General features: G+C 43.0%; 1 protein-coding gene across 2 annotated transcripts; it reads right to left on the reverse strand.

Moving 5' to 3' along the window:
* Positions 1–5,820: 5,820 nt before the first annotated feature.
* Positions 5,821–23,506, reverse strand: tasorb (transcription activation suppressor b). 2 transcript variants are annotated; one of them, XM_007557620.2, is made up of 23 exons: positions 23,080–23,506; positions 21,553–21,698; positions 21,341–21,433; positions 20,377–20,449; positions 20,095–20,186; positions 19,873–20,007; positions 19,665–19,789; positions 19,522–19,553; positions 19,138–19,243; positions 18,863–18,966; positions 18,632–18,741; positions 17,630–17,702; positions 17,434–17,508; positions 16,315–17,178; positions 14,237–14,547; positions 14,047–14,149; positions 12,393–13,222; positions 11,048–11,170; positions 10,662–10,821; positions 9,607–9,715; positions 8,879–9,057; positions 7,719–7,853; positions 5,821–7,584 (listed from the first exon to the last, which is right to left on the reverse strand). In XM_007557620.2, the coding sequence occupies exons 1-23, from the start codon at positions 23,381–23,383 to the stop codon at positions 6,341–6,343; spliced, it is 5,526 nt and encodes a 1,841-aa protein (XP_007557682.1). In that variant the 5' UTR covers positions 23,384–23,506; the 3' UTR covers positions 5,821–6,340. The 2 variants fall into 2 exon arrangements, with proteins under 2 accessions (XP_007557682.1, XP_007557681.1); XM_007557619.2 differs by having other exon boundaries at positions 5,821–7,587.
* Positions 23,507–23,510: the final 4 nt, after the last annotated feature.

Below are 23,510 nucleotides of genomic sequence, written 5' to 3' on the forward strand. Positions count from 1 at the left end.
TATCAGTGTCAATCACAGAAAGCATTGCTTTAAATTCACTTTCAAATGTTCCACTGGTTCGGAGTGACTTGAGATCTATACTTTGTCAGTTTTGGTGAGGTTGTGGTTGTTCTTTTTTTAAATTATGGGTCAATTATGTTTCTACTTTAAACCTGCCTTAGGCTCCTTGTTCACTAACGTTCTCTAACAAACCTGAGACCTTTTCAGAACAGCTGTACTATAAATTGTCATAGATTGACTCTATTTAGGGCTGCACAGTGGCGCAGTTGGTAGAGCTGCTGCCTTGTAGCAAGAAGGTTCTGGGTTCAATTCCCAGCCCCGGTCTTTCTGCATGGAGTTTGCATGTTCTCCCTGTGCATGCGTGGGTTTTCTCCGGGTACTCCGGTTTCCTCCCACAGTCCAAAAACATGACTGTCAAGTTAATTGGTTTCTCTAAATTGCCCCTAGGTGTGTATGGTTGTGTGTCTCTGTGTTGCCCTGTGACAGACTGGCGACCTGTCCACGGTGTACCCCGCCTCTCGCCCAGAACATTAGCTGGAGATAGGCACCAGGGTGTAAAGAAGATGGATGAATGACTCTTTGGGGTTCAATGGCAAATGCATGCCACACTTTTAGATATTTTTTGCAAGTCATTTATCACTTCAGTCCTACTCCATAATTATATCCTGTTTCAATAACATTTAACATGACAAAATGTGAAAAAAGGTCAAAGGGTATGAAAACCCTGCACACACCATGCATGTTAAGATAAATTGTATTTATTTCCATTGTATGATAAAACATGTCTTCATTTAGGAGCTGCGCATGTTCAAATTTAGTTCAGAGGAAGACGGACATATTTAGTTGGTTATAATTAAGACCGTCCCCTTAAGTCCTGTTTCATGCTAACAACTGCACAGCATACCTTCTCAATAATCACACCATAAAACAGAACCAATTTCCAGCCTACACACAAAGCCTACATGGCTCAGTCTGCCTGCCTCCTGCAAATTATCCAGAGTCACTCTAACAAATTACCCAGACGTAAATGAAGCAGCCCTTGATGTTTGAAAAGATGCCCTTCTCCTAAGCAAAACACTCCATCAGGCTTCAATTAAGGCATACACTTCCCTTCCCAGATTAATTGTTTTTTCCTAGTTCGGCTGGGTTCCCAGGGATTCAAAATCATCTTAGTCAAGAATCTAATTACTGTGAAAGGGGAGTTTTATCCTGAATAGCACAAGTTGAATAGCCTTCACTTGTGGAGGGATGCTTTGACTGTCAGCGTAGGCTATTACTGAGCTGTCAAAACAGTCATCAGGCAAGAGTGGAGGCACCCGGCTGTGTCAGATACATACGCATCTCTCAGACTAAGTGACATCCTCATACACAAGCCAATGGGAGGCCTGGTGTCACAAAAAGCCCTTATTCTGTTCTAACTGGAAACCCAGAACGGCGCATATAAGCCTGAGAAATGCGGCAGGCGTTCGCTTGAGAGCAGCCATGAGTCTGGGTACTCTGCTCCCTGGATCTTTTTTGAGAGCTAGGTCAGTTGCTTCCAAAAAAAGATCAAAACAAATGCACACTGTCATAGCAGACAAGAGGCTGTTTATCATACCTCTGAATCCGCAGGCCATGTTCCGTGTTTACAAAGTGGCATTAAAGCTGCGAGACGTCACACAAGCCAAAGAGGAATCTGGTCTCGGCACGCTGTGGGGAACAAACCACGCGTCAACGCCACGGGCCGATAGGTAAATCGTATTTCACTTCAGACAAACAAATGAGTTACACACGCACCGATCTAAGGCTGTCAGCACGTTAGGCGCTGTCTTCTGGGGCTGTTATATTTTTACAGTGCTGCGGTAAGTGGAATTTAGTTAGGCATTATAGGATTTGACAAGCACAATGGCTTTGAGTATTTTAAATTTTATATACTGGCTCTAGTGACATTTTTTACAGCATCTTTTCGTCTTTTATTCTTCCACCGTGCAGTTCCTGACATAAATCTGTACTGATGCATCTGGTTAGATAGATAGCTACATCAAAGTATAGATATGGGACAGTAGATATATTTCTTTTGTCTCTCTAAGTGAGGGGAGTAGTGTGAAGCAGGTTTTGAATAACAGAAAACCTAAGAGTAATTACAAATATATTATCACATAAACGAACCAACAGCAGATTTATTGTTTCACTGATGCCTCCTAATTCTCTAACACAGACAGCAGAAAGATGCAGAAAATCCATAGTGTGCATTTTAAAAAGCAACTAAACCTCGGGAGACTTCTGAAATACTTACCCTTCACCAAGATGAATAACAAGGTCCTTTCATACGTTGATGGAAGAATAAAAAAAATACATACCAGTGTTGTCACGGTCTGTTCTTACCTCACGGACTCAAGTGATGACTCATGTGGACGACCTTCCATCTGACCTTACAACACAGCCAGGGAGAACGGACAGTCACGCAGGCGGTGGTGAGGGAACGAGCGGGCCGGGATGAAGGTAAAGGCTGTTATTGAGCCCCCAGGCTGCTGCCAACAGGGGCCAGAGCCTCTCACCTTTAACCATACCCGATAGATAAGGTGGAGTGAAAAAGTTTTGATCCTTTGCAGATTTCTTCTCTTGCTGCTTTGTTGTGTTTCTAATTGTTTCAGACTGTCAAACAAATGTTAACTTCATGGTGGCGGTAGTGTAATGGGTCATGGGCTGCATTGTTGTTTTTGCAATTGTTTTCTACCGCAGTATGTTGCCCCATCATCGGTTTGGGATTTTAAACTCCAGAAGCCTGATAAAACAGGACAATGATCCGTCCTACACCAGCGCGCCCACCTCTTAACAGCTCCAAAATAATAATAAAAATCATAGCAATTCCAAAGTTTTTGGACTGGCCTATTCAGAGTGAGCACTAAAATTTAGCTGGGTGCTGTAGACCTAAAGCAGACTGTTCATGCTAGAAACCATCTCATGTCGTTGATTTAGGGGAATCCGACAAATATGGCGCTGGGCCATTGACGTAAAACACTGGATTTGGTTTCAGACAATTACATTTTCTCATCATGTCAGTTTTCTAAATAAATCATGAGCTCATTGCAGCTTTTTGTATTTAGTCATCTTATCTTCTCTATTAGCTTGATGACTTGAAACATAACACAAAAATAAAAGACATCAGAATGGAGGTAAATACTTTATACAGCACTTTATGTTTGCATAGAGAGTCAATGACGGCTAATGATGGATTAGCTTCACATAGGATTGTCACATTTATCTGTAGAATATTTTAATCAGTGTATTAATCATATTGGATGCTTTTTAGCGACGTTGTTGTAGTTATATATGCTCTTTGTCACTGTGATTTTTCTGTTCACTTTTTCCTCTCTTTCTCCAGTTGTAAAAGCAGATTCCAATTATGTTTTCTTGTATTCTCTCTGTCTTTCTTCCTCTCCTCTATTCTTATTTCCCTGGTTCTTTTTTAACTCTTAATAACACCCCTCTTCCTTTATGTTCCGTCTCTGTGTCCATTGCATTTTAAATAAACCTACAGCTACATGCATACAATGGGGTAATGGGAGAGGTATGGTTCTCCCAGAAAATGAGATTCAGTCTTTGTGTTTATCACAAATAAAGCAGGAGCTATTCAAATGCAACTCCAACATATCTTATGTAAAAGAATAAAGGAGTTCCATTAAAGCACTTTAGATTTATACATACCAGACAAAATGTACGTCAAAACTCTTCAGTATTTCTGTTAATGATGAATTATAATGAAGTGTTAGCTCTGCATAGTAAATTAGCATCTGAGTTTCTGCTTTTTCACTCCCACTGACTCATTTCTATCTATAAAAAAATACACAAGCTTCTCTGAAACTAAAATATCTACCTTGATTAGATCGTTAGCTTGACATTTCAACAAAACTCTTTCAAATTTGATGCTTTCTCCAGGAAATCAAAGGAACTGAACAAGAGTAAAATAATATTAGACTTAAATATGCAAGTCACAAACCAAATCAGCATGAAAACACAAATCTGTGCTGTTATCTGAATTTTAACAATATATTCTTAAATTGTTGTTTTGTAATCATGTTGTTTGTAATTTTTTTTTATTGTTTTAGTCTTTAAAAAACAGAATTGTCACATTAACTTTATATTTTAACTGTCAAATGTGTAGGCTTACCAAATACATTTTTACTCGAGTAACTTCTTTGATGGATACTTTTTATTTTTACTTTACGAAAATTATTTTTGAAGTAGTGCGACTCTTTCTATTTCACGTAGATTTTTGTCTACCGTATAGCACCTCGGAAAATAACAAACTAACAGAATTAATATATCCTAACAGTTAAGTGATTTATCAAACTTGAGTTCAAATAATAAGTATTAAAGGGGAAGGATTATTGTATAGCACAAGTTGATTGTAAAGCACAATCAACTTTGTGTTACCTTCAGTTGTAAAAATACTGCAAATCGAACATGACTTAAAAAAAAATTGAATTCGCAATTTACCGCTTTGAAACTGATCATCTGACTCTTAAGAAGTTCCTGCTCTTTCCAACTCTCTGCCTTCAAAACGTCATCACATTTCTCTGTTTAACATTTTTACTGTAATTTCACCAAGAAGTAGTTGGTATGATGAGCTCAGCAGATGCACATTCACCAGGTGTTTGCGTCTTCTCCCTCTTTTCTATTTTGTTGGCCGACTGCAACCCAACTTAAGGTTCATTTACCGCCACCTACCGGACGGAGTGTGAACACCACATGTTTGCTAATTTATGCTGTCGCTTGTCTTCAGGAGTGGGGGGCGTAGAGCGGGAAGCGTGCTCTGTGAGGCGGAAGCTCAGCTTGGAAACTGCAGGTGTGAGGAGGCCTTTCGTGGAAAAGGCAGCAACTAGTGAGATCAAGCCATTCTGCAAACAGAATGACTGCCAAGTGTTGGTTTGAAAGAATCAAACCAACACTTGCGGTATGTGTAATGAGGAAATAACATAATATGATGTAAAGCTCAAAAAAGTTGACTTTACATAATACTGTCATTTTAAAATAAATTGTGGCCAATGCAAAAAAACATATACAAGTTTTTTTATTATTAGGTTCAACTGAAATTATTTTTCCTTGAAAATATAGAGCGTGTGGTTAATCTAGTTTGTGCTACATACTTTTTTTTTTCTCCAACAACAATCTGTGGTGGGTTCTTTTAGGTGACTAATGCATGGCATAGTCACCTAAATTGCATTAACTTGTGGATTTTCCAGAGCAAACAAAGCATTTCCAAAGTGTAGAGTGGGATGCAGCAGACATGGATATTTGTGTGTTTGTGTGTATGTGTGATGGGAGGATTTACTAGCAGCTGCCTTAATGGTTTAATAGAATTTCCCTGGTTATAGTTATTCTGGTATTGACAACACACTGCCAGAAATGGGAGGAGGTTTCTTACATTTAAGGGGAAATGGCGCCCTCTGGTGTTTATTTCTATAAAACACGAGATCGTGTGAGGTGATCAAAGACCCTCCCCCACTCCTCCCGTTGTTACTGGACAAACGTCAACCATCGTAATTACTCTTTCAGTGGTGATAAGGCTGAGCCAGGAGCACTCAGCATGGAGTCTCAAAGCGTTTAAGTGCTGCACTTCTAACAAACTGCTCAACACACAGCTCACACTGCAGGAGAATATGGATCTGGCAATATGTTAAGAAATGTTTCCCCTCAGCATTCAAAGGTTTTCATCTGGAAAAATAATTGTCTAAATCCCATTTAAGCCTAGTTTTTAGTTTTACTTCAATATTTCAATGTTAAGTTGTTAATTTCTAAATCAAATCCATATTTTTGAGTGAAATGACGAGACAGGAGGTATTTTTCTTTTTTTAATGGTTTGATTGACACCGTCAAACCCATCACACAAAACAGGATTTGAAATGTTTTATTTTTAATAGAATTTTGGACAAACAAATGTCAAATAAAAAAACAAAACAAAACCAGCAAAAGTGATATTTTATTCACTTCATTTTGTTTTTCTTTAAAAAAATACCAGCCGTTTCCCCCTTTGTTCAGAAACCGTTTCAAAAACCAGAATGAACAGAAATAGTGTGGTCAATTCTGAGAAGCTGGAAGGCCATAAACATTTGTTGGCAAATATAAATATAGTGGTTTGAACGGGGTCTCAAATAGATCACACGGAAAGAGTGTACAGACAGTTTTCACAACAGTAGGACACCTGGCACTGCCTGTATCAACTTTTATTAATGTAGAAAACCAGAATTAATATTTATCGATTTAAATCAATGCTTTTATGACAAGGAAATATATACATTCAGCCAGTTCTGTCTCTGGTTTATGCTGTTTGCATTGCCCCTTTCATCCAGATGATTGTCTATTGAGGGGTGTAGTTGTGAGTGTATGTGTAGTCCGTGTAGTAATTCTGTGGCCCACCCCTACCTGATGGGTAAACCCAAGGGCAGGGCCCAGTTCCACTCCCGTCCCCTAGTTCCTGTCCTCGTCCTGCCCGAGGCCAGATTCCTACCGGAGGGACCCCTCTGCCTCTGAAGCCCCCTAAATGACCAGGAACCAAGGCCCCCCGCATAGGTCTGTGGTCCATATGTCCAGGAATGCCACCTATACTACCATAACCCAAACCCCCCACTGGATGTGGAGGAAGCTTAGGTCTGGGTACAGAGCCCCCTCTGGTGGCCACTGGGAGAATGCCCACTGGAGTTCCAAGGCTTTCAGCGCCATTCCCCTGAGTCCTACACCCCTGGGCGCCAGGTGTGCTTCCCACAGGGATCTCACCTGTTTTTGGGACGGCGCTGGGGTCCGCTGACCTGGACGTTACAGCACCCTGGCTGCAAGCAGTCTCACAGGTGCTCGTCCCCGTCGAACCCCAAATGCTTTCCCCAGATCCACAGAGAATCCTGTCATGCTGCGTGGGGGTCCCACCAGCATTTTTAGGAATGGCCCCCATGTACCCGGGCTGGGCCGCGTCACTGTGGTCTTTGTAAGGCAGGGCACTGACGAGCGGGGAGGCGCCGGCCGAGACCGCTCCGCCGGCATCTGACCCGTACGGCTGCCCCTGCATCATGAAGGGAGGAGGAGGCGGAGGTTTGACTTCCAAGGGCAGGGAAGCCAGGTTTGCGAGAGGTCCCACCATGGCCATGACGGGCGGAGTCGGAAGCGCGGGAGCGGTGGTGGTTGGGGGGCGGTACTCTTGCTCCTGGGTGCTGCTACAGGGCGAGGCGGGATAAGCTGGAGACGCCACATAGCTGGAGGAACCGCTGTAGGATGACCAGGAAGCAGAGGGGCACAGGAAACTCTGGTGGGTGTTGACAGGAAAACCTCCTGGCGACAAGCTGCCGATGTCTGAGCAGGCCAAGCCGATCTGGTTGGTAGCTTTGAACTGGGAGATGGCCGTTTTGAGAGAGCTGGATTCGAGTGCCGACATTCTGTCAGGGGTTGTCGGCAGGTCTGGGAGTGGAGGGCGAAAGTCTTCCTTCTCCAACTGAGGCAGCAGCTCAGGCTTATTCTTAGCCTCAACCTGTTCTAGGGGATCAGACATGGTTGGTGGCTCGCCATCATCGGAGTCTAATGACATGTCCTCCGCCTCCACACACTCATCATTCACTACTGGGAGAACAGGGGAGGGCAGAGAGAGAGAGGGAGAAACATAAAACCGTGAAGGAATGAAAACAAATGAGGAAAACTGGAATCTGTTTTTTTTTTTTTTTGTGCTTAATGTTCCTGTTGATGATACTCACCAGTGGAAGGTGGTGTAGGAAGCTCACTCTGATTAATGGATCCAATCAGACTGTGGAAACCGCTCATAACATCGTCGATGCTCGCGATCACTATTCCGTTTCTAGAGTACTGCAGGAACATTTCGAATGGCCTTTCTGTTCAAACAACAACAAAAAATCCACATTTGCTTTGAGTGAATCTTCTAACACTAGAAAAAAGATCAAAACTAGAGATGTACCAAACAGGCCCTTTCTGTCCTGTTTTCATGAAGGTCTGACCTTCTGACTCCAATTACTTTTCTAAGAACTAAAACACACAAACGAAAATTCACTGCAGGTTCTAGGGTAGAGGTACAAACATTACATACCACAGAAATAGAGAAATATAATATCTACATTTATGTCGCAAAGATAATATGAATTTAAATAAACTAAAAATAAAAAGCACAAAATTGCATACAAGTCGGTTCATGCCTTACAATTTAACCTAGCAACTACCAAACAGTTTTTTGCATGTTTGCTCTGGTATTTTGACGTTCATCTTTATTCATGAGACCTTGGTGAGTCTGACACGTGCTAATCTCTAGCTCCCTCTACTGGGACTCTTGTTGGATCACTCCAAAAATGTAAGCATTACTTTAAATGAGAAGAAACATGTTGGTGATTGTAAAAGTTTACATTAAACCTGACGAAGTATGACTAATTTTGTCGTACAAAGAATGTAATGTTTGGACGTACTGAACTAAAGCAGGAATCTTGTCATTATACTTCAAATATTTTTGAAGATTAGCATACTTAACCTAATATTTTATGAACTCGATAAAACATTTGTCAGACGGGTACACTGAGCAGCACATTGTGGTGGAGGACTGAAAACTACCTAAATCAATGGCCACTCTTTATGCTGTTTGGAGGACTGACTTTTGGGTATGAAAATATTTAACCATTTAAACTAACTTATTTATTAAATGCCGATGGATAAATGGCGGGAAGGAACTTGTAAAAATCACAGGAAATGTCTTAGCTTAAATTCAGTCTTAGCTTTGATGAATTTAAGGAATAAAGGGAGAAACTTTAAAAATTCTTTATTTGATTTTTGACCATCAATCGGTTGGTTGATTTCCAAACTCTGGCTGGGGAGAAGACGACAAAATGACGAGAGCAGAAAAAGGTTGTGATACCTGTGAGGAAGATCAGGTGCCGTTGTTGTGTGTGCTGAGCTTGGAGCTTGATGAGGCATTCCAGATCCGGAGCCTGGCGGGACTGAGTGTCACACTCATGATACGGGAGGAACTCCACCAGGTGCTTCTTCTGGTAAGTCGTTAAAAGGTTCAAGAGACCCATGGCGTTGGCGTTTAGCCTTAAAGAGACAGAGCAGTACATGAGAAACCACAGGGATGGACAATCCTTTCAAAGATCAATGGTTAACGAGAGTCGGCACCAAAGCAGAATACCCTGTTCTTCCATCAACTCGTTTATCAAGACATTGCACTGAAACCGAAGAATTGGAACATTTTCATGAAGCTCAATCAATGTTCAAGGTTGAAAACATTATGGTTCCAAAAGATGTCTAAAAGTTATGAATGAGAGAACGTAAGTATGAACTGGAGGAAAAGTGTTTCTTTGTGTCTCTGCAAAGATCCAAATTTGCTACTGAAGAAAAATCTTAGTCCCTGAAACAGGTGGGTGTAAATTATAGAGGACAATGTTTTGTTGTAAGAGAATTTCTTTGTTAAATGGAGAAAATGCAAACAAGGGTTAGGATAATTATCTTTGTTCTGTCACTCTGGGTTAGTATTTGATGATTAAGTTGCTTCCCTTCGGTGACAGACTAAAAAGAGAAAAAATAAATAAATAAAAAAAGGCAGAGATGTGTGCCACTGCTGTGGTTCATATGCTCCATACTGACCTGCCCAGCTCTTTAAGCTTCTTCTGGGACTTGCAGTGAACCTTCCACTGCCAGGGATGTTCAGGAGTGCTCTGTTCCTCCAAGAACTTGAGCAGCCCCTGCAAACGATCTACGCAGAGCAAGCAAAGACATCCGCATTCATTAGCGTCATTGCTGTGAACTTTTCTTTAGCTTTAATTTCCCCATCTGAAAGGCTTTTCACTCAACAATCCCTGCAGACTAAAACACAACAAACCCAGCAGGCAGTAAAGATCTAAAGCGAGGCATGGCAACCATTGCCTTGGAAACTTACAAAGCAGTAACGGCGCTTTTTCTGATGCATGGCGTCCTGCATGTTTGTTCTGAATCACGAAAAAGAATGATATCGACACTTGTCTAGACATAAATGAGAGGCAGCAGACAGATTGCCAAGAAGAATTTAGTTTTAGCCACAGATGAGGTGAATAATGTCAGCAGTATCTCGTTAATGATGGGCAAAGGACATGAAATTTTAATTATGTCCAAAATATTTATTGTGAGTGTATCATTTGTGTGTGTGGGTGTCGTGAAAATCGATCTATATTTCCACTGCGGCCGTGGAATTTTGAATTGGCTAAAAATTCTCAGCCCAAACTCTTATTAGGCTGATCACTTCCAGCCTAATAAGAGGTTTGTCTCACAGAAAATATCTACACATAAAATCTTACATTCCCAACCTGATAAAAAGCAATTACTCTACTCATTTACAAAATGGATGCCAATAAACAAAATCTAAGGAGTCTCGGCATGTAAAGCTTTGTTACAAACATGTGTGGCGCCCAAAACCAGCAGCCTTCATTTCTTCTAAATTGATTTCAAAAAGCCCAGGCTGGCTGCAGCTGAGGCTCTGATGTAGTAATTACACACGGTTTTATTTCGATACAGCCTTTCATACAAACATGGACAAATGAAAGCGGTGGAACCTGGTCAAGTAGATAACTGAGTGCAAACATAAAAAAAAATAAATAAATAAAAAAAATCCAGCCTCAAAGTTCTGATTCTGCTTCGTTGTTCCTGCGACAAAGAGCCAGACCCACCCTGCGTGATGAGATCAGGGTTTAGGACGAACTCGTCAGACACCATGAAGCCCCCCGACACAAACAGTTCGTTGTACGTGTGGTTCTTCACGTCGTCCAGAGAGTCCACTCCGGCAAAGCTCACTGAGGGCAGCTTCTTCAGCGACACCAGAGCTGGAATCTGCAGCGAGACGAGTCATGTTCATTTTCAGAATAATCCAAAAATAAATATCACGCAGCTTTCATCACTTTAGGCTGTAATGTCATCGTCATGGATGTTTGCTCCAGGAGCCTGGACAGCATCGCTTTTTAACTGCGCGTTTACGTTTAGGCGCAAGTATTGCAGCGAACACAGAGACAAAGACTGGAAGTGGAAGACGGGCAGCATGAGGGGAAAACTACTGAACCTTGTGCACGTGTGCAGCGATGTCCTCGTTCCTGATGATGATGAGGAGCTTGTCCAAACTTCCACTGTTTTCTAGAAACGTCTGCGGGCTGCACTCGCTGTTGCCGAGACTTTTCAAGTACTCCTTTGTGACAGACAGGAGAGACGTCTTGTTAGAGGCAGAAAGACAGATGCACAAAGTACATCACTGAGACAGGAAAACAGGAAGAATCCTGCCTGTGCTTCAGACATCTGCACTTCATTTGTAAACATCCGCGTGTGCAGACTGCAGCAGAGGCTCTGGATTTAATTAAAATATGTAGAAATATGCAAACATTGCAGCAATTAAATTAGGAATGCCACTAAAATCATCTGGATATTTTTTTTTTCTAAGGAAACAAAACAGGTGTATAGTTAGACATTGTAATTTAAAAACTCTCAAGAGCAGCTTTTTTTTCTCTTCTTTTTAAGTTTAACCAGTGAAATGCAGCAAATCTGAGTATAATTAGAACAATAAAAGTTACGTCTATCTGGAAAAAACTCCCAAGGAAAGCACAAAGCTGATTGATCCAGAGTAGATACATTTTGACAGGAGCAATCTGAAGATGTCCCACTATTTCAGTCTACAAACACAACAATCAATGGTATATACAAATCTGACTAAAGTTAAGGACATATATTGTGCTGCATAAATGGTGATAATCTTCATAAAATAAAATAAATACAGGGCTGAAATGATTAACCAGATTTATAGTGATGTATCGATTATTAAAATAATCTAATATAGTAATTGATTGTCAACTGGCGTGTACAGACTCAATAAAACCAATTTACTGAAAGAACACCAAACTCAGAACAGTAATTAAACCAAAAATGTAAAAAAAAAAAAAAAGTATATAAAAACATTTTGCATTTAAGATAAAAAAAACAAAAAGCTTTTCTATAAATAAGTTCTACCCAGAACTCCACACGTTGTAGTTTTAACATCATCTGGTTGATAAGTCAGTCAGGGAGGGCTGTGCTTTATTCATGTTGATATTGTAAATATATATTTTTAGCTGCAAATGAATACTTTGCTAAAAAGGCATATGTGGCTAAATGAAAAATCTGGTCTGATTTTTTTTCTATCTGATTATAATCAGAATAGAATAATTGATAAAATAATCATTAGTTGCAGCCCTAATTAAATCACTTCTATATTTATGTTTTACCCCTACAGGGAAAAATATAAATGATAACAATCAGCAGCTCAGCACTAACAGAAAATATGCATCAGGCAAAGACAGCCTGATTGGTGCGTCTCCAACTGTAATAATAATGGAAAATGCAGAATCGCCTCATCAGTGAAAAGTCCCTCCAGCTTGTACCTTAATCTCCTTGCAGATGGTGCCGTCCTCGCCGTCTTCCCCAGAGTAGATGTAAAATTTAACCGTGTTCTTCGTCACGTCCTTGAAGATCTCCACCAGGCTGGTGAAAACCTCGGGTTTGAGCTGCCCGATGAGGCTCCCGCTGAGCAGAGCTGACCCGCCGTCCGGAGCCGCGCCGGCCGACTGGGCATTTGATTCAGGAGAGTCTGCTGTGGCATGAGAGGGGGAGTAAAGCCCTCCGCCCAGGTCCGGAGAGGACGCCTCCGTTTTGGCCTTGACGGACGTCGTCTCGTTGCTGACGCAGCTCGTCTTGCCGCCGTCGGCCTTTGAAGCGGGGAGCTCCGCTTTCGCTTTGGAAGCCTGGACAGCCGTGGGGGCCGGGGTTGTAAGACTAGAAGTCGTCACAGGAGGGGGTGGAGCGGTGACCTTGGGGGAAGCAGGTGGAGCGGGGATCAACTTGTCCATCTTTTCGCAGAGCGCTTCCACGTGTGCCTCGACAGACACGGGGAGGACGTGGGGGACAACATAGTCTGAGAAGCAGCTGCTGGGCTGCCAGCAGTGGCGCAGGGACAGGCGCGAGGGAAGCTGCGAGGCATAGTTGATGTGCCGAGTCTGCATGAGGTCTCTGATGTCGGAGGCCAGGCTGTGGATCTCCTGGTTCAGTATGGTGTCCAGGCTGATGGAGGGAAGGAAGGGGACTTCATCTCCAACCAACGCAGCTGCAGAACTTTTCACTTCCAGGCCAGCAGGCGTCTTGGGCTCCTGGCTGGTTTCTGCCGGCGGCGCGGCCTCGGGCTCCGGCTTGGACTCGGCGAGAGGCGTAGGTTTGTCTGCAGGAGAGCAGAGATGGGACTCGTCACGGTGACGCCAGTTTACTTTGACAGCTTCCTAAAGTTTTAATTGGTTACATTTTTCTAACTTGAGTTATATATGATTATTTTTTCTGAAATTTAGCACCATTAAGGCTTGTTATCCTTATAATAGGAAATGGGTATATTTGGCCTACAATTGGCTTCAGCGTTGATTCTGGTTGCCTTTTGTCGTAAAAGAGTTTGTAAATAAATGGTCCCCCACAGCAGAGTTTTTCAAAAAGCAACAAAAAATGTTATACGTTTATAAATTTATTTTGCTGAAGTTTCTGCATTTACTGATGTTTCATGTTTTTAGTTTCTCTTTTGAACGCTTTATGATCCATGTCCTGAAAGGTTCAACATAAGTACATTGTCCCGTATGCTTTACTTGCCATAATCCATTATGAACCTTCTGATTCAAAGATTTTCTTACAAGGGCTCAACAACTGGTTTGTGTCAAATCCAGGGTGCAATTTTATGATGCGTGATACACTTACATTGTCAATATAAAACTAAAAACATCAGTCAAATCAATGCTTTGTTTGGTACCCACTCAGACAACAAACGGTCCAGGATCAATGTTTGAGAAAACACTGAGGCTGTTGTCTGTAGGGTTTCACTATTAAAAAATAAATATTCTAAGTGACCTGAAAAAAAAAAAAAAAAACTCAACAGCATTCAAATATGAATCACTGCCTCCTAAATAAAACTGAAGAGCTACGATGGGAAACCTGAACATCTTTACGACTTCTATGGGCTGAGAAGATTAAACGTGAGACCTTTTAGGACCTTCTTTCAGTTACCTTCGCTGACAGGAGCATCACCAGATATGATGTCTGTGGGCGGAGCTGATTGTATCGGCGAGTCTGAGCTGAATGGAGTCCCAGGACTACAGTCCATGTCCTCCTGAACAGAAAACACAACATGGTCCAGATCCACAACAAAAACCTTTTAACGCAGAAACGCCACTTCAATCGGCTGACTGGAGCTCACCTCGGTGTAGTTTGTCTGTGGAACCGCGTCTATTTGCACCGCAGCGGCCGAGTCGGACAAAATGGACTCCATCGTTCCTGAACTGCTGGACGATTCGCCGTGGTTCGCCAGGACGGTCATGGAGCTCTGAGCCATGGCTTTGTTGAGGGTTGCCAGGAGGATTTTGAGGAGGCGCTGCGTCTCATTGGCTGACGCGGCGTCCGTGCTGCCGCGGTTCCTCAGGTCCGTGTCGTAGATGCCCATGCTTTCCATCACCGCCGTCAGGTTGTCTCTCTGTCTGGCCTCGTCTCCGACGTCGTCCATCTGGCCAGCTAAACGAAAAAACAAATCAGACTGAATCTGGTTCTGATATTGTGAGCTCAGTAATTATATCCCTCATTGCAAACATGAAGGACAGATGTGTAATTATTTGATTCTGTTCGGAATCTAAACTACACTGCTTGGGAAAAAAAAAAAAAAAAAACACTAAACAACACACTAAAACAACATCCAAACCCAGCAATAAATAATTCAGAGGGAAATCTGCATACGTAACAAAGTGGAGTGCATTAAGAACGAAATAGCAAAAATGATCAATGTATCCCACAGAGGTCTGGATTTAGAACTGGACTCAAAATAACAGTGGGAAATCAGGTCGGAGGCTGGACCAGCTTCAGCAGAAATTCATTAAGCCCAGTGAAAACGAGGCTCAGTTGTGTGTGTGTGTGTGTGGCTTCCATGTGCCTGAAGGACCTCACTAAAACACCTGGATGAGCTCCTGATGCGGCGGCCGATGTTCTCCTGAGGGATCTCCTCCCAGACCTGGAGTAGAGCATCGGAACGAGACGCGATGAACCACACGTGTTCTATTGCCCATGTGTAAAACTCACGGCCCCGGGACCAAGTCTGGCCCGCTGTAAGTATTCATCAGTCCCTTAAGACGACGACATAAATACAACTTTCAAGATAATGTGCTTAAACACTTGATCATATCAAAGCCGTTTTATCTGAATGCTGCCAAATTACATGAATATGAAAAGATATTCAGTATATCATTTCAAGAGGTTCATCGAATGAAGAGATAGCTATTTATAAATATCTTAGCAGTTTGCTAAAGGGTGATTTTATCAATACGTGCCGCCACAACCGGCCCTTTGAGGACATTGGTGATTTCGACGTGTCCTCCTGAAATGAAAATGAGTTTGGCACTCCTACTCTGTCGGGATCAGGTGTGGGGAACGGATAAGCAGTGCCTTCATCATGCAGGAACTGCTGCCGCATGAGGCCTGAGAACCCAGGGCCCACTGCACCAGCGTGCGGGCAGTCCGGCTACTTCTAGCTAGCACACACTGGGGACGGTGCGTCCCTCCAAAGAAATGGCCCTCCTCACAACGCCACTGGTGAAGCTGGCGGATGTTGCGGGCAGCAAAGCGTTCTCCACGCCGTCTCCAGACTGAGAGGCTGGAGATGCGCCATCTAAGATGAGCTGAGCTACCTGAGCGACTCCGTCTCATGCTGCCTCTAGCTGTAAACGCGCCGACAACACACAAACATGAGCAAGATGGCAGCTGGAAAGGAAGAGAAAAGGTCTGTGGTCACCATCTGACAAACGCTCCTTGCTAATTGGCTCTTGTTTCCACCTGCGGCCTCTTCCATTAGCACAACAGCAGGTGAAATTAATTCACTCCGAGTGTCACTTCCTAACTGGACAAGTTGCTTTCTTTCACAGATGTGTAATTGACTTGGAGCTACCTCCGCTGAGAAAGCTGTGGAACATTTTGTTTCCTCTTATGTAATTCAGGCCTTTGAATTAAAAAAATAAATAAATAAACTAAATGAACCCAAATCGGTCTCAGCCCAGAAACCCATCTAGGGAGTTCTGCATCTCTAGAAATCATGAATTTTTCAAAAGAATTTGCTAAAAACGCACATCGAGCTTTCAAATCACTCAGAACTAAATCAAGCTGTGCAAACATGCAAATAAAATCTTCAGACCTTCAGAAGAGCTGACTTTGAAAGCAGTATGCATAATTGCATGTCAAACAAACTCTACTAACCCATTAAATCGAAACTGAACACTTGACTGCCTCCTGTCTCACCTCTGCTGGGTTCGCCGTTGCTAAGGTGATCTGTACGTTGGTGTTTGTTCATCCCGCCGCCAGCGTCGCCTTCGAACTTCCTTTTCAGGTTGTTGGCGTCCCAGCTCCCGTCCTTTTCCTGATCCTTGCCGGGTTCCTGCACCAGGTTTTTCTTGTGTAGCTGGATCAGCTTCAGCAGCTGTTTCATCTTGTCGTGATCGTACTCGCTCTGGGACAGCCGCCCCTTCTGAGGCTCCGTGTGGGGCTTGGGCTGCAGCTGGGCGCCGTTTGAATGCGTCACGTCTTGCCTTCGTTTGGCGCTTTCGGGAGGGACTTTCTCCTGGGGGAGCCTCTCGAGGGAGACCCTCTCTGCCCGGTCCGAGCCTCGGTCCGAGCCTCCCCAGTCCGAAACGGGGCTGTACTCCACTGGGACTGGGAGAGGAGCACAAACAGGAGCCGGAACTGGAACCGGAACAGGAACCGGTGCAGGTGGGGGTACAGGCAGAGGAACGGGGGCAGGGTTCTTTATTCGTTCAATCGTGTCCCGTGCCTTGCCCAGAGGTAAAAAGTAGTTAGCCGAGTTGTGGACGTACGACCGTAGCACGGCGTCCATGTTGAATTTGGGTCTAGGCACCGAGAGAGGGCTCGCCCTATCGTCAAAACTGTTTTTGTAGTCGGGCAGAATGAAAGGCCGCACCGTTCCCGACTCGATGCGCGTCAGGTAATCTGTGGCTTGCCGTTCCACCCCGAGACTCAGCTCCTTGCCCGGGTTCGGACGCAGCTTAAACAAGGCATAATGTAGTGCAGGAATAAAAGGCTCCATAGTGGACAGGAAGGCCGGCTGGGGCTCCACCGTCAGCGGCTCTGGCTCCGACAGCCTCGAAGCTGCAACAGAGGAGCGGATGTCAAGGTCAGCAGCCGACTCGGCTCTACCAGCTGCGCCTTAGCACAGCTGAAAAGGTTAAAACAATTAAAAGTCTCTACATCTTCTTCATAAACAGAAGGAAAGGTTTAACAGAAAAAAGTCACAATTACATTAAAGAACGTTACTACGGAGATGTTACGCTATGAGCAACATAAAAGCTCATCGCAAAACACCCGGGTTGTTCCGAGGCCACGTTCACAGAGAATTTGACTTACAATACTTCACAACCATCCTGGACTCCTGAAAGATGAATAACGCTTGCAGCTTCTTCTCCATCCGCCCCCGTCGCTCTGGGAAACAAACAGCAGCTTTTTTAAAAGCTGATCCCTCACCGAAGGCAACAAGTAGGTGGTTCGGCTGACAGAGATTTGTTAGAGAACAGGAGGAAAGAACAGAAAATCGTTCCGGTACCTTTTGACTCAACCATCTGAGCTGAGGACAACAGGAAGAGGAAGCCCCTGTCAAACAAGGACTTCACCAGCACCTGGACACAACGAGCAGATCATTTTGTTACACAACGCCTGTTTTCTCATAAAATAACACACACAGTAATGCCAACATTTATTTAATTAATTTAAACCCAGGAGGAGCAAATGCATTTCTCTGTCTGAACATTGGTTACAATAAGGTCATTTTTAAAGACGCACCAATCAGATTTTGAGAAGCTAGCTCTGATTTTGACTTTTCTTGGAAGACTGACCAAACAATCCGGTCTGGCTGACTTGAAATGTTCTTTCAAAGGACTACCCAGAAACCCGCTCTGTTCTTAACAAATGTATAGAACTAACATTCAGCATGAAGAAAAATAACACTCCCAGGTCCCATATAGATGTGCTACTTTTATATGAAGCGACAAAAAAATAAAAAGATTCTCCCCATTCATGCATGAAAGCAGAAATATCTTATATCAAAATATTTTTTCACCATTAATCTTCAGGGAAAAAAAAAACACCTTTGCAAAAATAAAGTCTTAATTTTCTCAACAGAAAACCAGTCGTCTCTGGCCAGTGAAAATTTACAGAGATATTTGTAGGTATTGAAAAGAATTACAATGCATCCTTATGTGACAGAAAACAAGCACCTAAATCATGTTTTTAGAAAGTCTCTAAACAAATTAAATGGTTGGACTTTAGTGTTTCAGACTGGCATTACAAATGCTCTGTTTGGATCACAACCCAAATTCTCAGTGTGTCCCCAGTGATCGGTCTGTTTTTAAACGAATGAGAACATGTTTCTTTACGCATCGACAGACTGGGAAAGGTGCATTTTCAGTTTTCATCCATTTTTTTTTATGAATATTTGAGCCAATCTGTCTATATCGCTGGCAGATTACTTGGTGCATCAATAGTCGTTTTATTTATTCTGTTGATTATGTCTCGAATAAAAAGCCTGGGTAACGGATAAACATCTCACCATTCGGTCCCTCTCCAGTTTGTTGATCAGTGCTGCCAGACTGCCGCTGGTTGCTTTACCTTTTCCTTCCGTCACCTCAAACAGGCTGCAGGACATCCCACACTTCATCACTGCAGACAAAACGACACACAGCTCATCTATAGTTATTTTCAATTAAAGAAAGCAGACACTGCATTTAAACTAAAGCTAATCTAGTTTGACAACGGATGTAAACGCGTGTGCGCTGCTGACCTTCCCGTGATATACTGTAGGTGTCCCAGGAAAACAAAAAAGGAGGGATCTTCCTCTTCACCTGGTCCAGCTGCATGCCTTGATTCATCTCTAACTTCTCACGCCTGCAGAGAACAGTAACCGCTCAGCGATGCCATAACCGATTCCTCATGTTGCGCAGGCAAATTTTATTTTTTTTTTTAACATTTCTTGTCTTCTCACATGTAAGAATATGTGCAGCGTTAAAGTTCAGCTGAAAGAGGCTTTAATGATTAACGGAGAAAAGGAATACTTGCAATTTGAAAGGAAGGTAGGGACGTGAAAAGGACCGTAAGCAGACTGGGAATAACTCCTGGCCCTTGTTGACCAGCGGCCCACTCCACACAGTGTAGCAGCTCTTCCCTGCAACACCATCAGCGTCACAGGTCAAACAGTCAGAAATGAAACAAAAACCACATGACAGTGAAGCTGTGGGTAAATATGCTGCTAAAAACCGGACTAACTGCTTTTTTATTTTTTTTTATTTTGTTGCACTAAATACTGAACTCAACTTCACAATCATCAAACATGCTTTTCTTTTAAGATTCATGGGTTAGATTTAGATGTAAAACTGTTGTACAGCTGAACAGGAAAAACGGGATATATGGAGTAACTAAAAAATAAAATAAAATAAAAATTACCTCTACTTCCTTCAGGAGAGATAGTGTTGAACCTGTTCAAAAGAGAATCTGGATGTTTATATATGCAAACAGATATTAAACAAGCCAAGCAAGCTTCCTAGAGATGCTTGCGGGGCGTCACCATTTCCTGCAGGATAACGTACCTGTGCGTAGCCATGGGAGACGCTGCAACCTCCTTGCCTTTGTACTGAAAGGAAACCACGGCGTAGGGGCACACGTGCCTGGGCCGCGGTTTGATCTCATCGAACGCAAACTCGAAAAAATATTGCTGCAAAAACACACGCAGTTTTAGAGAAGCTAAAACGATTACAGAAAATAGAAGCGCATAAAAACATATGAGCCGGCATTCACCTGCGTGAGCTCAAAAGCTCTATACGACAGCAAAGACGTGACCCTGTTGGCACTTTTGGACAAGTGACAGTCGAACTTGGGTGAAAGTTCGATGGCGTTCTTAGGCATGTTCTCGTGGATGTGCTTTATTCGTCCCTGAGAAGTAAAACAGAACGACGGGCTAGAAGCTTCACGTGTTTAATGAAGAGCGAGGAAAACGACACAAAACGACGCCGGGCTTACCCTCATGACTTTAAAGATGATCATATCTCCAAACGAACCCACTTCCAAAGGATTTATTTGTAATAAGTCAGAGTATTTAGAGAGATAAACACCTGCATTGAAAGTAAACAAAAAAAAAAAAACATTACCACAAAACATTGGGAAAATAACAGACGTCATGCATTTCTTCCTGTTTCTACTGATGCAGATCTGTGATGTTGCATTTCGAAAACAGCTACTGGAACATTACAAGTGTTCAAGCACATGTTATCTCAAACGATAAAATAAAAGAGAAGAGCTCACCCACTGATGGATTTCCTAATGTTGTAATCCTGCAGTGTCCTACTGACAATCCCTTCTCACAGATCCACTGGAGCTGGATGGAAAAACAAAACCACACTTAGAAAGTTGTTTTTATCTAACTGACCAATATCTGTTTAATTGGACAGATTTTATTTTATACTTCTAGATGAAAAGGATCCGTTCGTATGGTAAGGTGCCTTAAGTGGACATTTATTTTTAAATGCCACGACAAATTCACGTAATTTTTCGGGACCATTCCGATTTAAATTTAAGACCTTTATAAATTATGCTTTAAAAAACCCTGAATAGGTTAACTTAATAATGTCTTAACAATAACTTACACTGGCTCGCCCTCATTGTTTTTGGCTCTGGTATGCAACTATACTGTAACCATCATAATGGTTATCAACACATTTTTGCCAACACTGATATTTGTAAAACACAAAGTGTTCAGAGGAAGATGGCAGTGGATAAGGTAACAAGAATGTTATGATTGTTTTCCATTTTTAATTTCCTAAAAAAAAAAACAACAACAACAAGCCAGTTTAATATGCAGATTGTTTGCAGGTGTGTGGGACAGAGGTGTTTGGTGAATGACATCATGAGTCTTATAGTTTTTAATCACAGCAGAACTGTGGCATAATATCTTAGTCAGAAGTACAGCACAGAGAACGAATGATTCCTGTCTGCACACCTCAGTTTATCTGAAGTGCCAATTCACAACCAATTAGTCAATTGAAGAAGCAAAGGAAGCACAAATTTAATATGTAAATAAATGAAAATTAAGATTTAAGATGAGAAATCTGGACATATGGGATGATTTTTAAGACCCAAAACTGAGGTAATAACATGTAAGGCTTTGCATGACATTTTTAAGACAAGTAAGCAGATTCCCCCTGGAAGAAATCAAACACCTCTAGTAACTTTTCGAACCCCTGGATTGTAGCTTTCGAAGCAAACTAACCTTGGATTTGTCTGGAAAAAGGAAGCAGTACGACTCGGCAAGCTCTTGATCGGTTCGCCCCTCCTGCTTCATTTCTCGCCGCTTCTCAATGAACTGGCAACAAAAATGAGGCGAAAAGTTCAACAACACGCGGCAAACCGAACCTCTAAAAGAGGATGCACACGCTAGCGGCAATTTTCAGTTTGTTTATGCGAATGAGGACCCGGACCAACCTCCTTCTCCAGCAGCTCGTTGTGAATCAGCCTGGCCTTACAGTAGGAGAAGCTCCCGCGCGACGATGCGTCCAAGTAAAAGGAGGAGATGATCTTCACAAGGTCCTCGAACTCCCGACTGTCGGGCGGCAAAAACTGGTACAGACCTGCACACAGACGTTCACAAGTGAATCAGTGCAATAGTAAGCTGTGCCGGACAGCGTGTTACAATACACAGAACAAACAGAACATGAGCTGAAAATCGATACAAACCGTGGACACTTAAAGTAGCAGAAATTCTATTCGACTGGCCAAATTTGTTTTTTGCAGTGTGACTGTGTTACATTTTTAACATAAAATCACATCAACTATTAAATCCAAGGACTCCTGGATGATTTTAATTCAAAATATTGTGCGATGAACCGCACAGCAAAGCGAAGAGTATAAACCTGTTCCTTGTGGTAAATTGTAAAATCTATGATTCTGCCTGGTTTATACCTCAAGTCAAATATTCATTTGAGTGTTCAAACTAATCTCATCAAAAGAAGTTAGTTCAGAAAATCTCCAACTCACCCTCCAACTGTTGCATAGTAACATGCAACAGTTACTATGAATCAACTGTATGTATAACCTTACACCACCAGCCTTGATATACTAGATCAATTCAAGTGCAAGCAAACACTTGCAACCCCAATGCCTCTATATGTGGGGTAACAGATCATACAAAACTCTCATTACACGGGAAAAAAAAAAAAAAAAGATGAAGACAAGCTCACACTGTACACCAGCTTTGCATTTAAGCTCAAGGATGTACATGGTTTCATTTTCAATGGGGAGATATTACAAGAGCAGAATCTAAAGTGACTTAACGCTAAAGACTTCTTCTAAACTTCTGCATTTATAAACAGTTGTTGGTGTTTAAAGAAAGTTCACACTTTGCTATGTGGACTTGCACATTTCAAAAGGATGAGGGCCATCACTGGAAGCTGCATGTACAGGCTAATGCACAGAGGGATGCTGTGATGAAGTGCTTAGAAAGAGGGACGCTCTGTTACCAGGGTTCGGGTGAGTTAAGGGGAGTCCGGCTTAGAAATGGGTTTGGGTTGATTCATGGGGTGGATTAAGCCATGCCCTTCAGTGAGGTCAAAGAGACACCCACATGTCGTCAGGTGATGGCTGCAACACATTCGCGCTGAAGCACACATTCAGGCGGACCACGGTCCCCGGAAAAGCTGCAGAACCCAAACAACGTTTGCTTTCAGATGGTCACTCCTCAGATGCTCAGCTTCCAGGCGCAACACTGCTGCCCGTTGGTAATCTGAGCCTTACCCACCAATGCTAGCGTTAAGTCTGCAAACAGTGCTACACCAATCAGTGCTACTACCCGTGTGTAATCTAATGTGAGCTGAGTAAATAGGACGAATCTTTTCAGCAGAATTCAATAAACCTGCGGAACCCAGCAGCTAGCTAGCAAGCTAACAGCATGCAGGAGTTAGAATTATGAAAGCAGGACAGGCTCCGTTCAAAATAGCAGCGACATGGCAACACCTTTCCGTTCTCTCGTCTTCCTCGGAATCTGGAAATTTTTCCGTGGCAGCTCTTCGCTCGATCTCTGGGCCGGCAAGGGAGACCTGCTGGAGCTCCGGGCGTCCGCCAGCACGCTCCTCCGCCGTTCTGGGGCTTCTTGTACGGGCATTACAGCGTCTCTGCATCCAGGCTGATCGCCATTTTGGTTGGCTGTGGCCGAAGTGGCGGCTGAATTCTTGTCGGCTTCGCCACCCTCCGGGAGCGGCTCGCCTGTCTCCGCGCATTCTGAGTCCGCCTTTCCCGCAGCCTTAGGGTTCAGGGCCATTTTGGGGCAGCTGCGCTCGGTAAAGGCTTTGTAACTCTGACGATTACGACGCCGCTTTCCACACACTCGCCTCTTCACCCTGCCTCCGCCATTGTAAAAATGACGTTCACGTTCTTCTCCACCACTG

The sequence above is a fragment of the Poecilia formosa genome, unplaced genomic scaffold, assembly GCF_000485575.1.
Source record: "Poecilia formosa unplaced genomic scaffold, Poecilia_formosa-5.1.2 Scaffold90, whole genome shotgun sequence".
Classification (NCBI taxonomy): Eukaryota; Metazoa; Chordata; class Actinopteri; order Cyprinodontiformes; family Poeciliidae; genus Poecilia; species Poecilia formosa.

Coding starts and splice junctions, on each gene's coding strand:
- tasorb (XM_007557619.2), bottom strand. CDS start 23,383: ATGGCCCTGAACCCTAAGGCTGCGGGAAAGGCGGACTCAGAATGCGCG. Junction 19,244..19,521: donor CTCTCCTGAAGGAAGTAGAG/GTAATTTTTATT, acceptor ATGGTGTTGCAG/GGAAGAGCTGCTACACTGTG. Junction 14,150..14,236: donor CACAGACAAACTACACCGAG/GTGAGCTCCAGT, acceptor TTTTCTGTTCAG/GAGGACATGGACTGTAGTCC.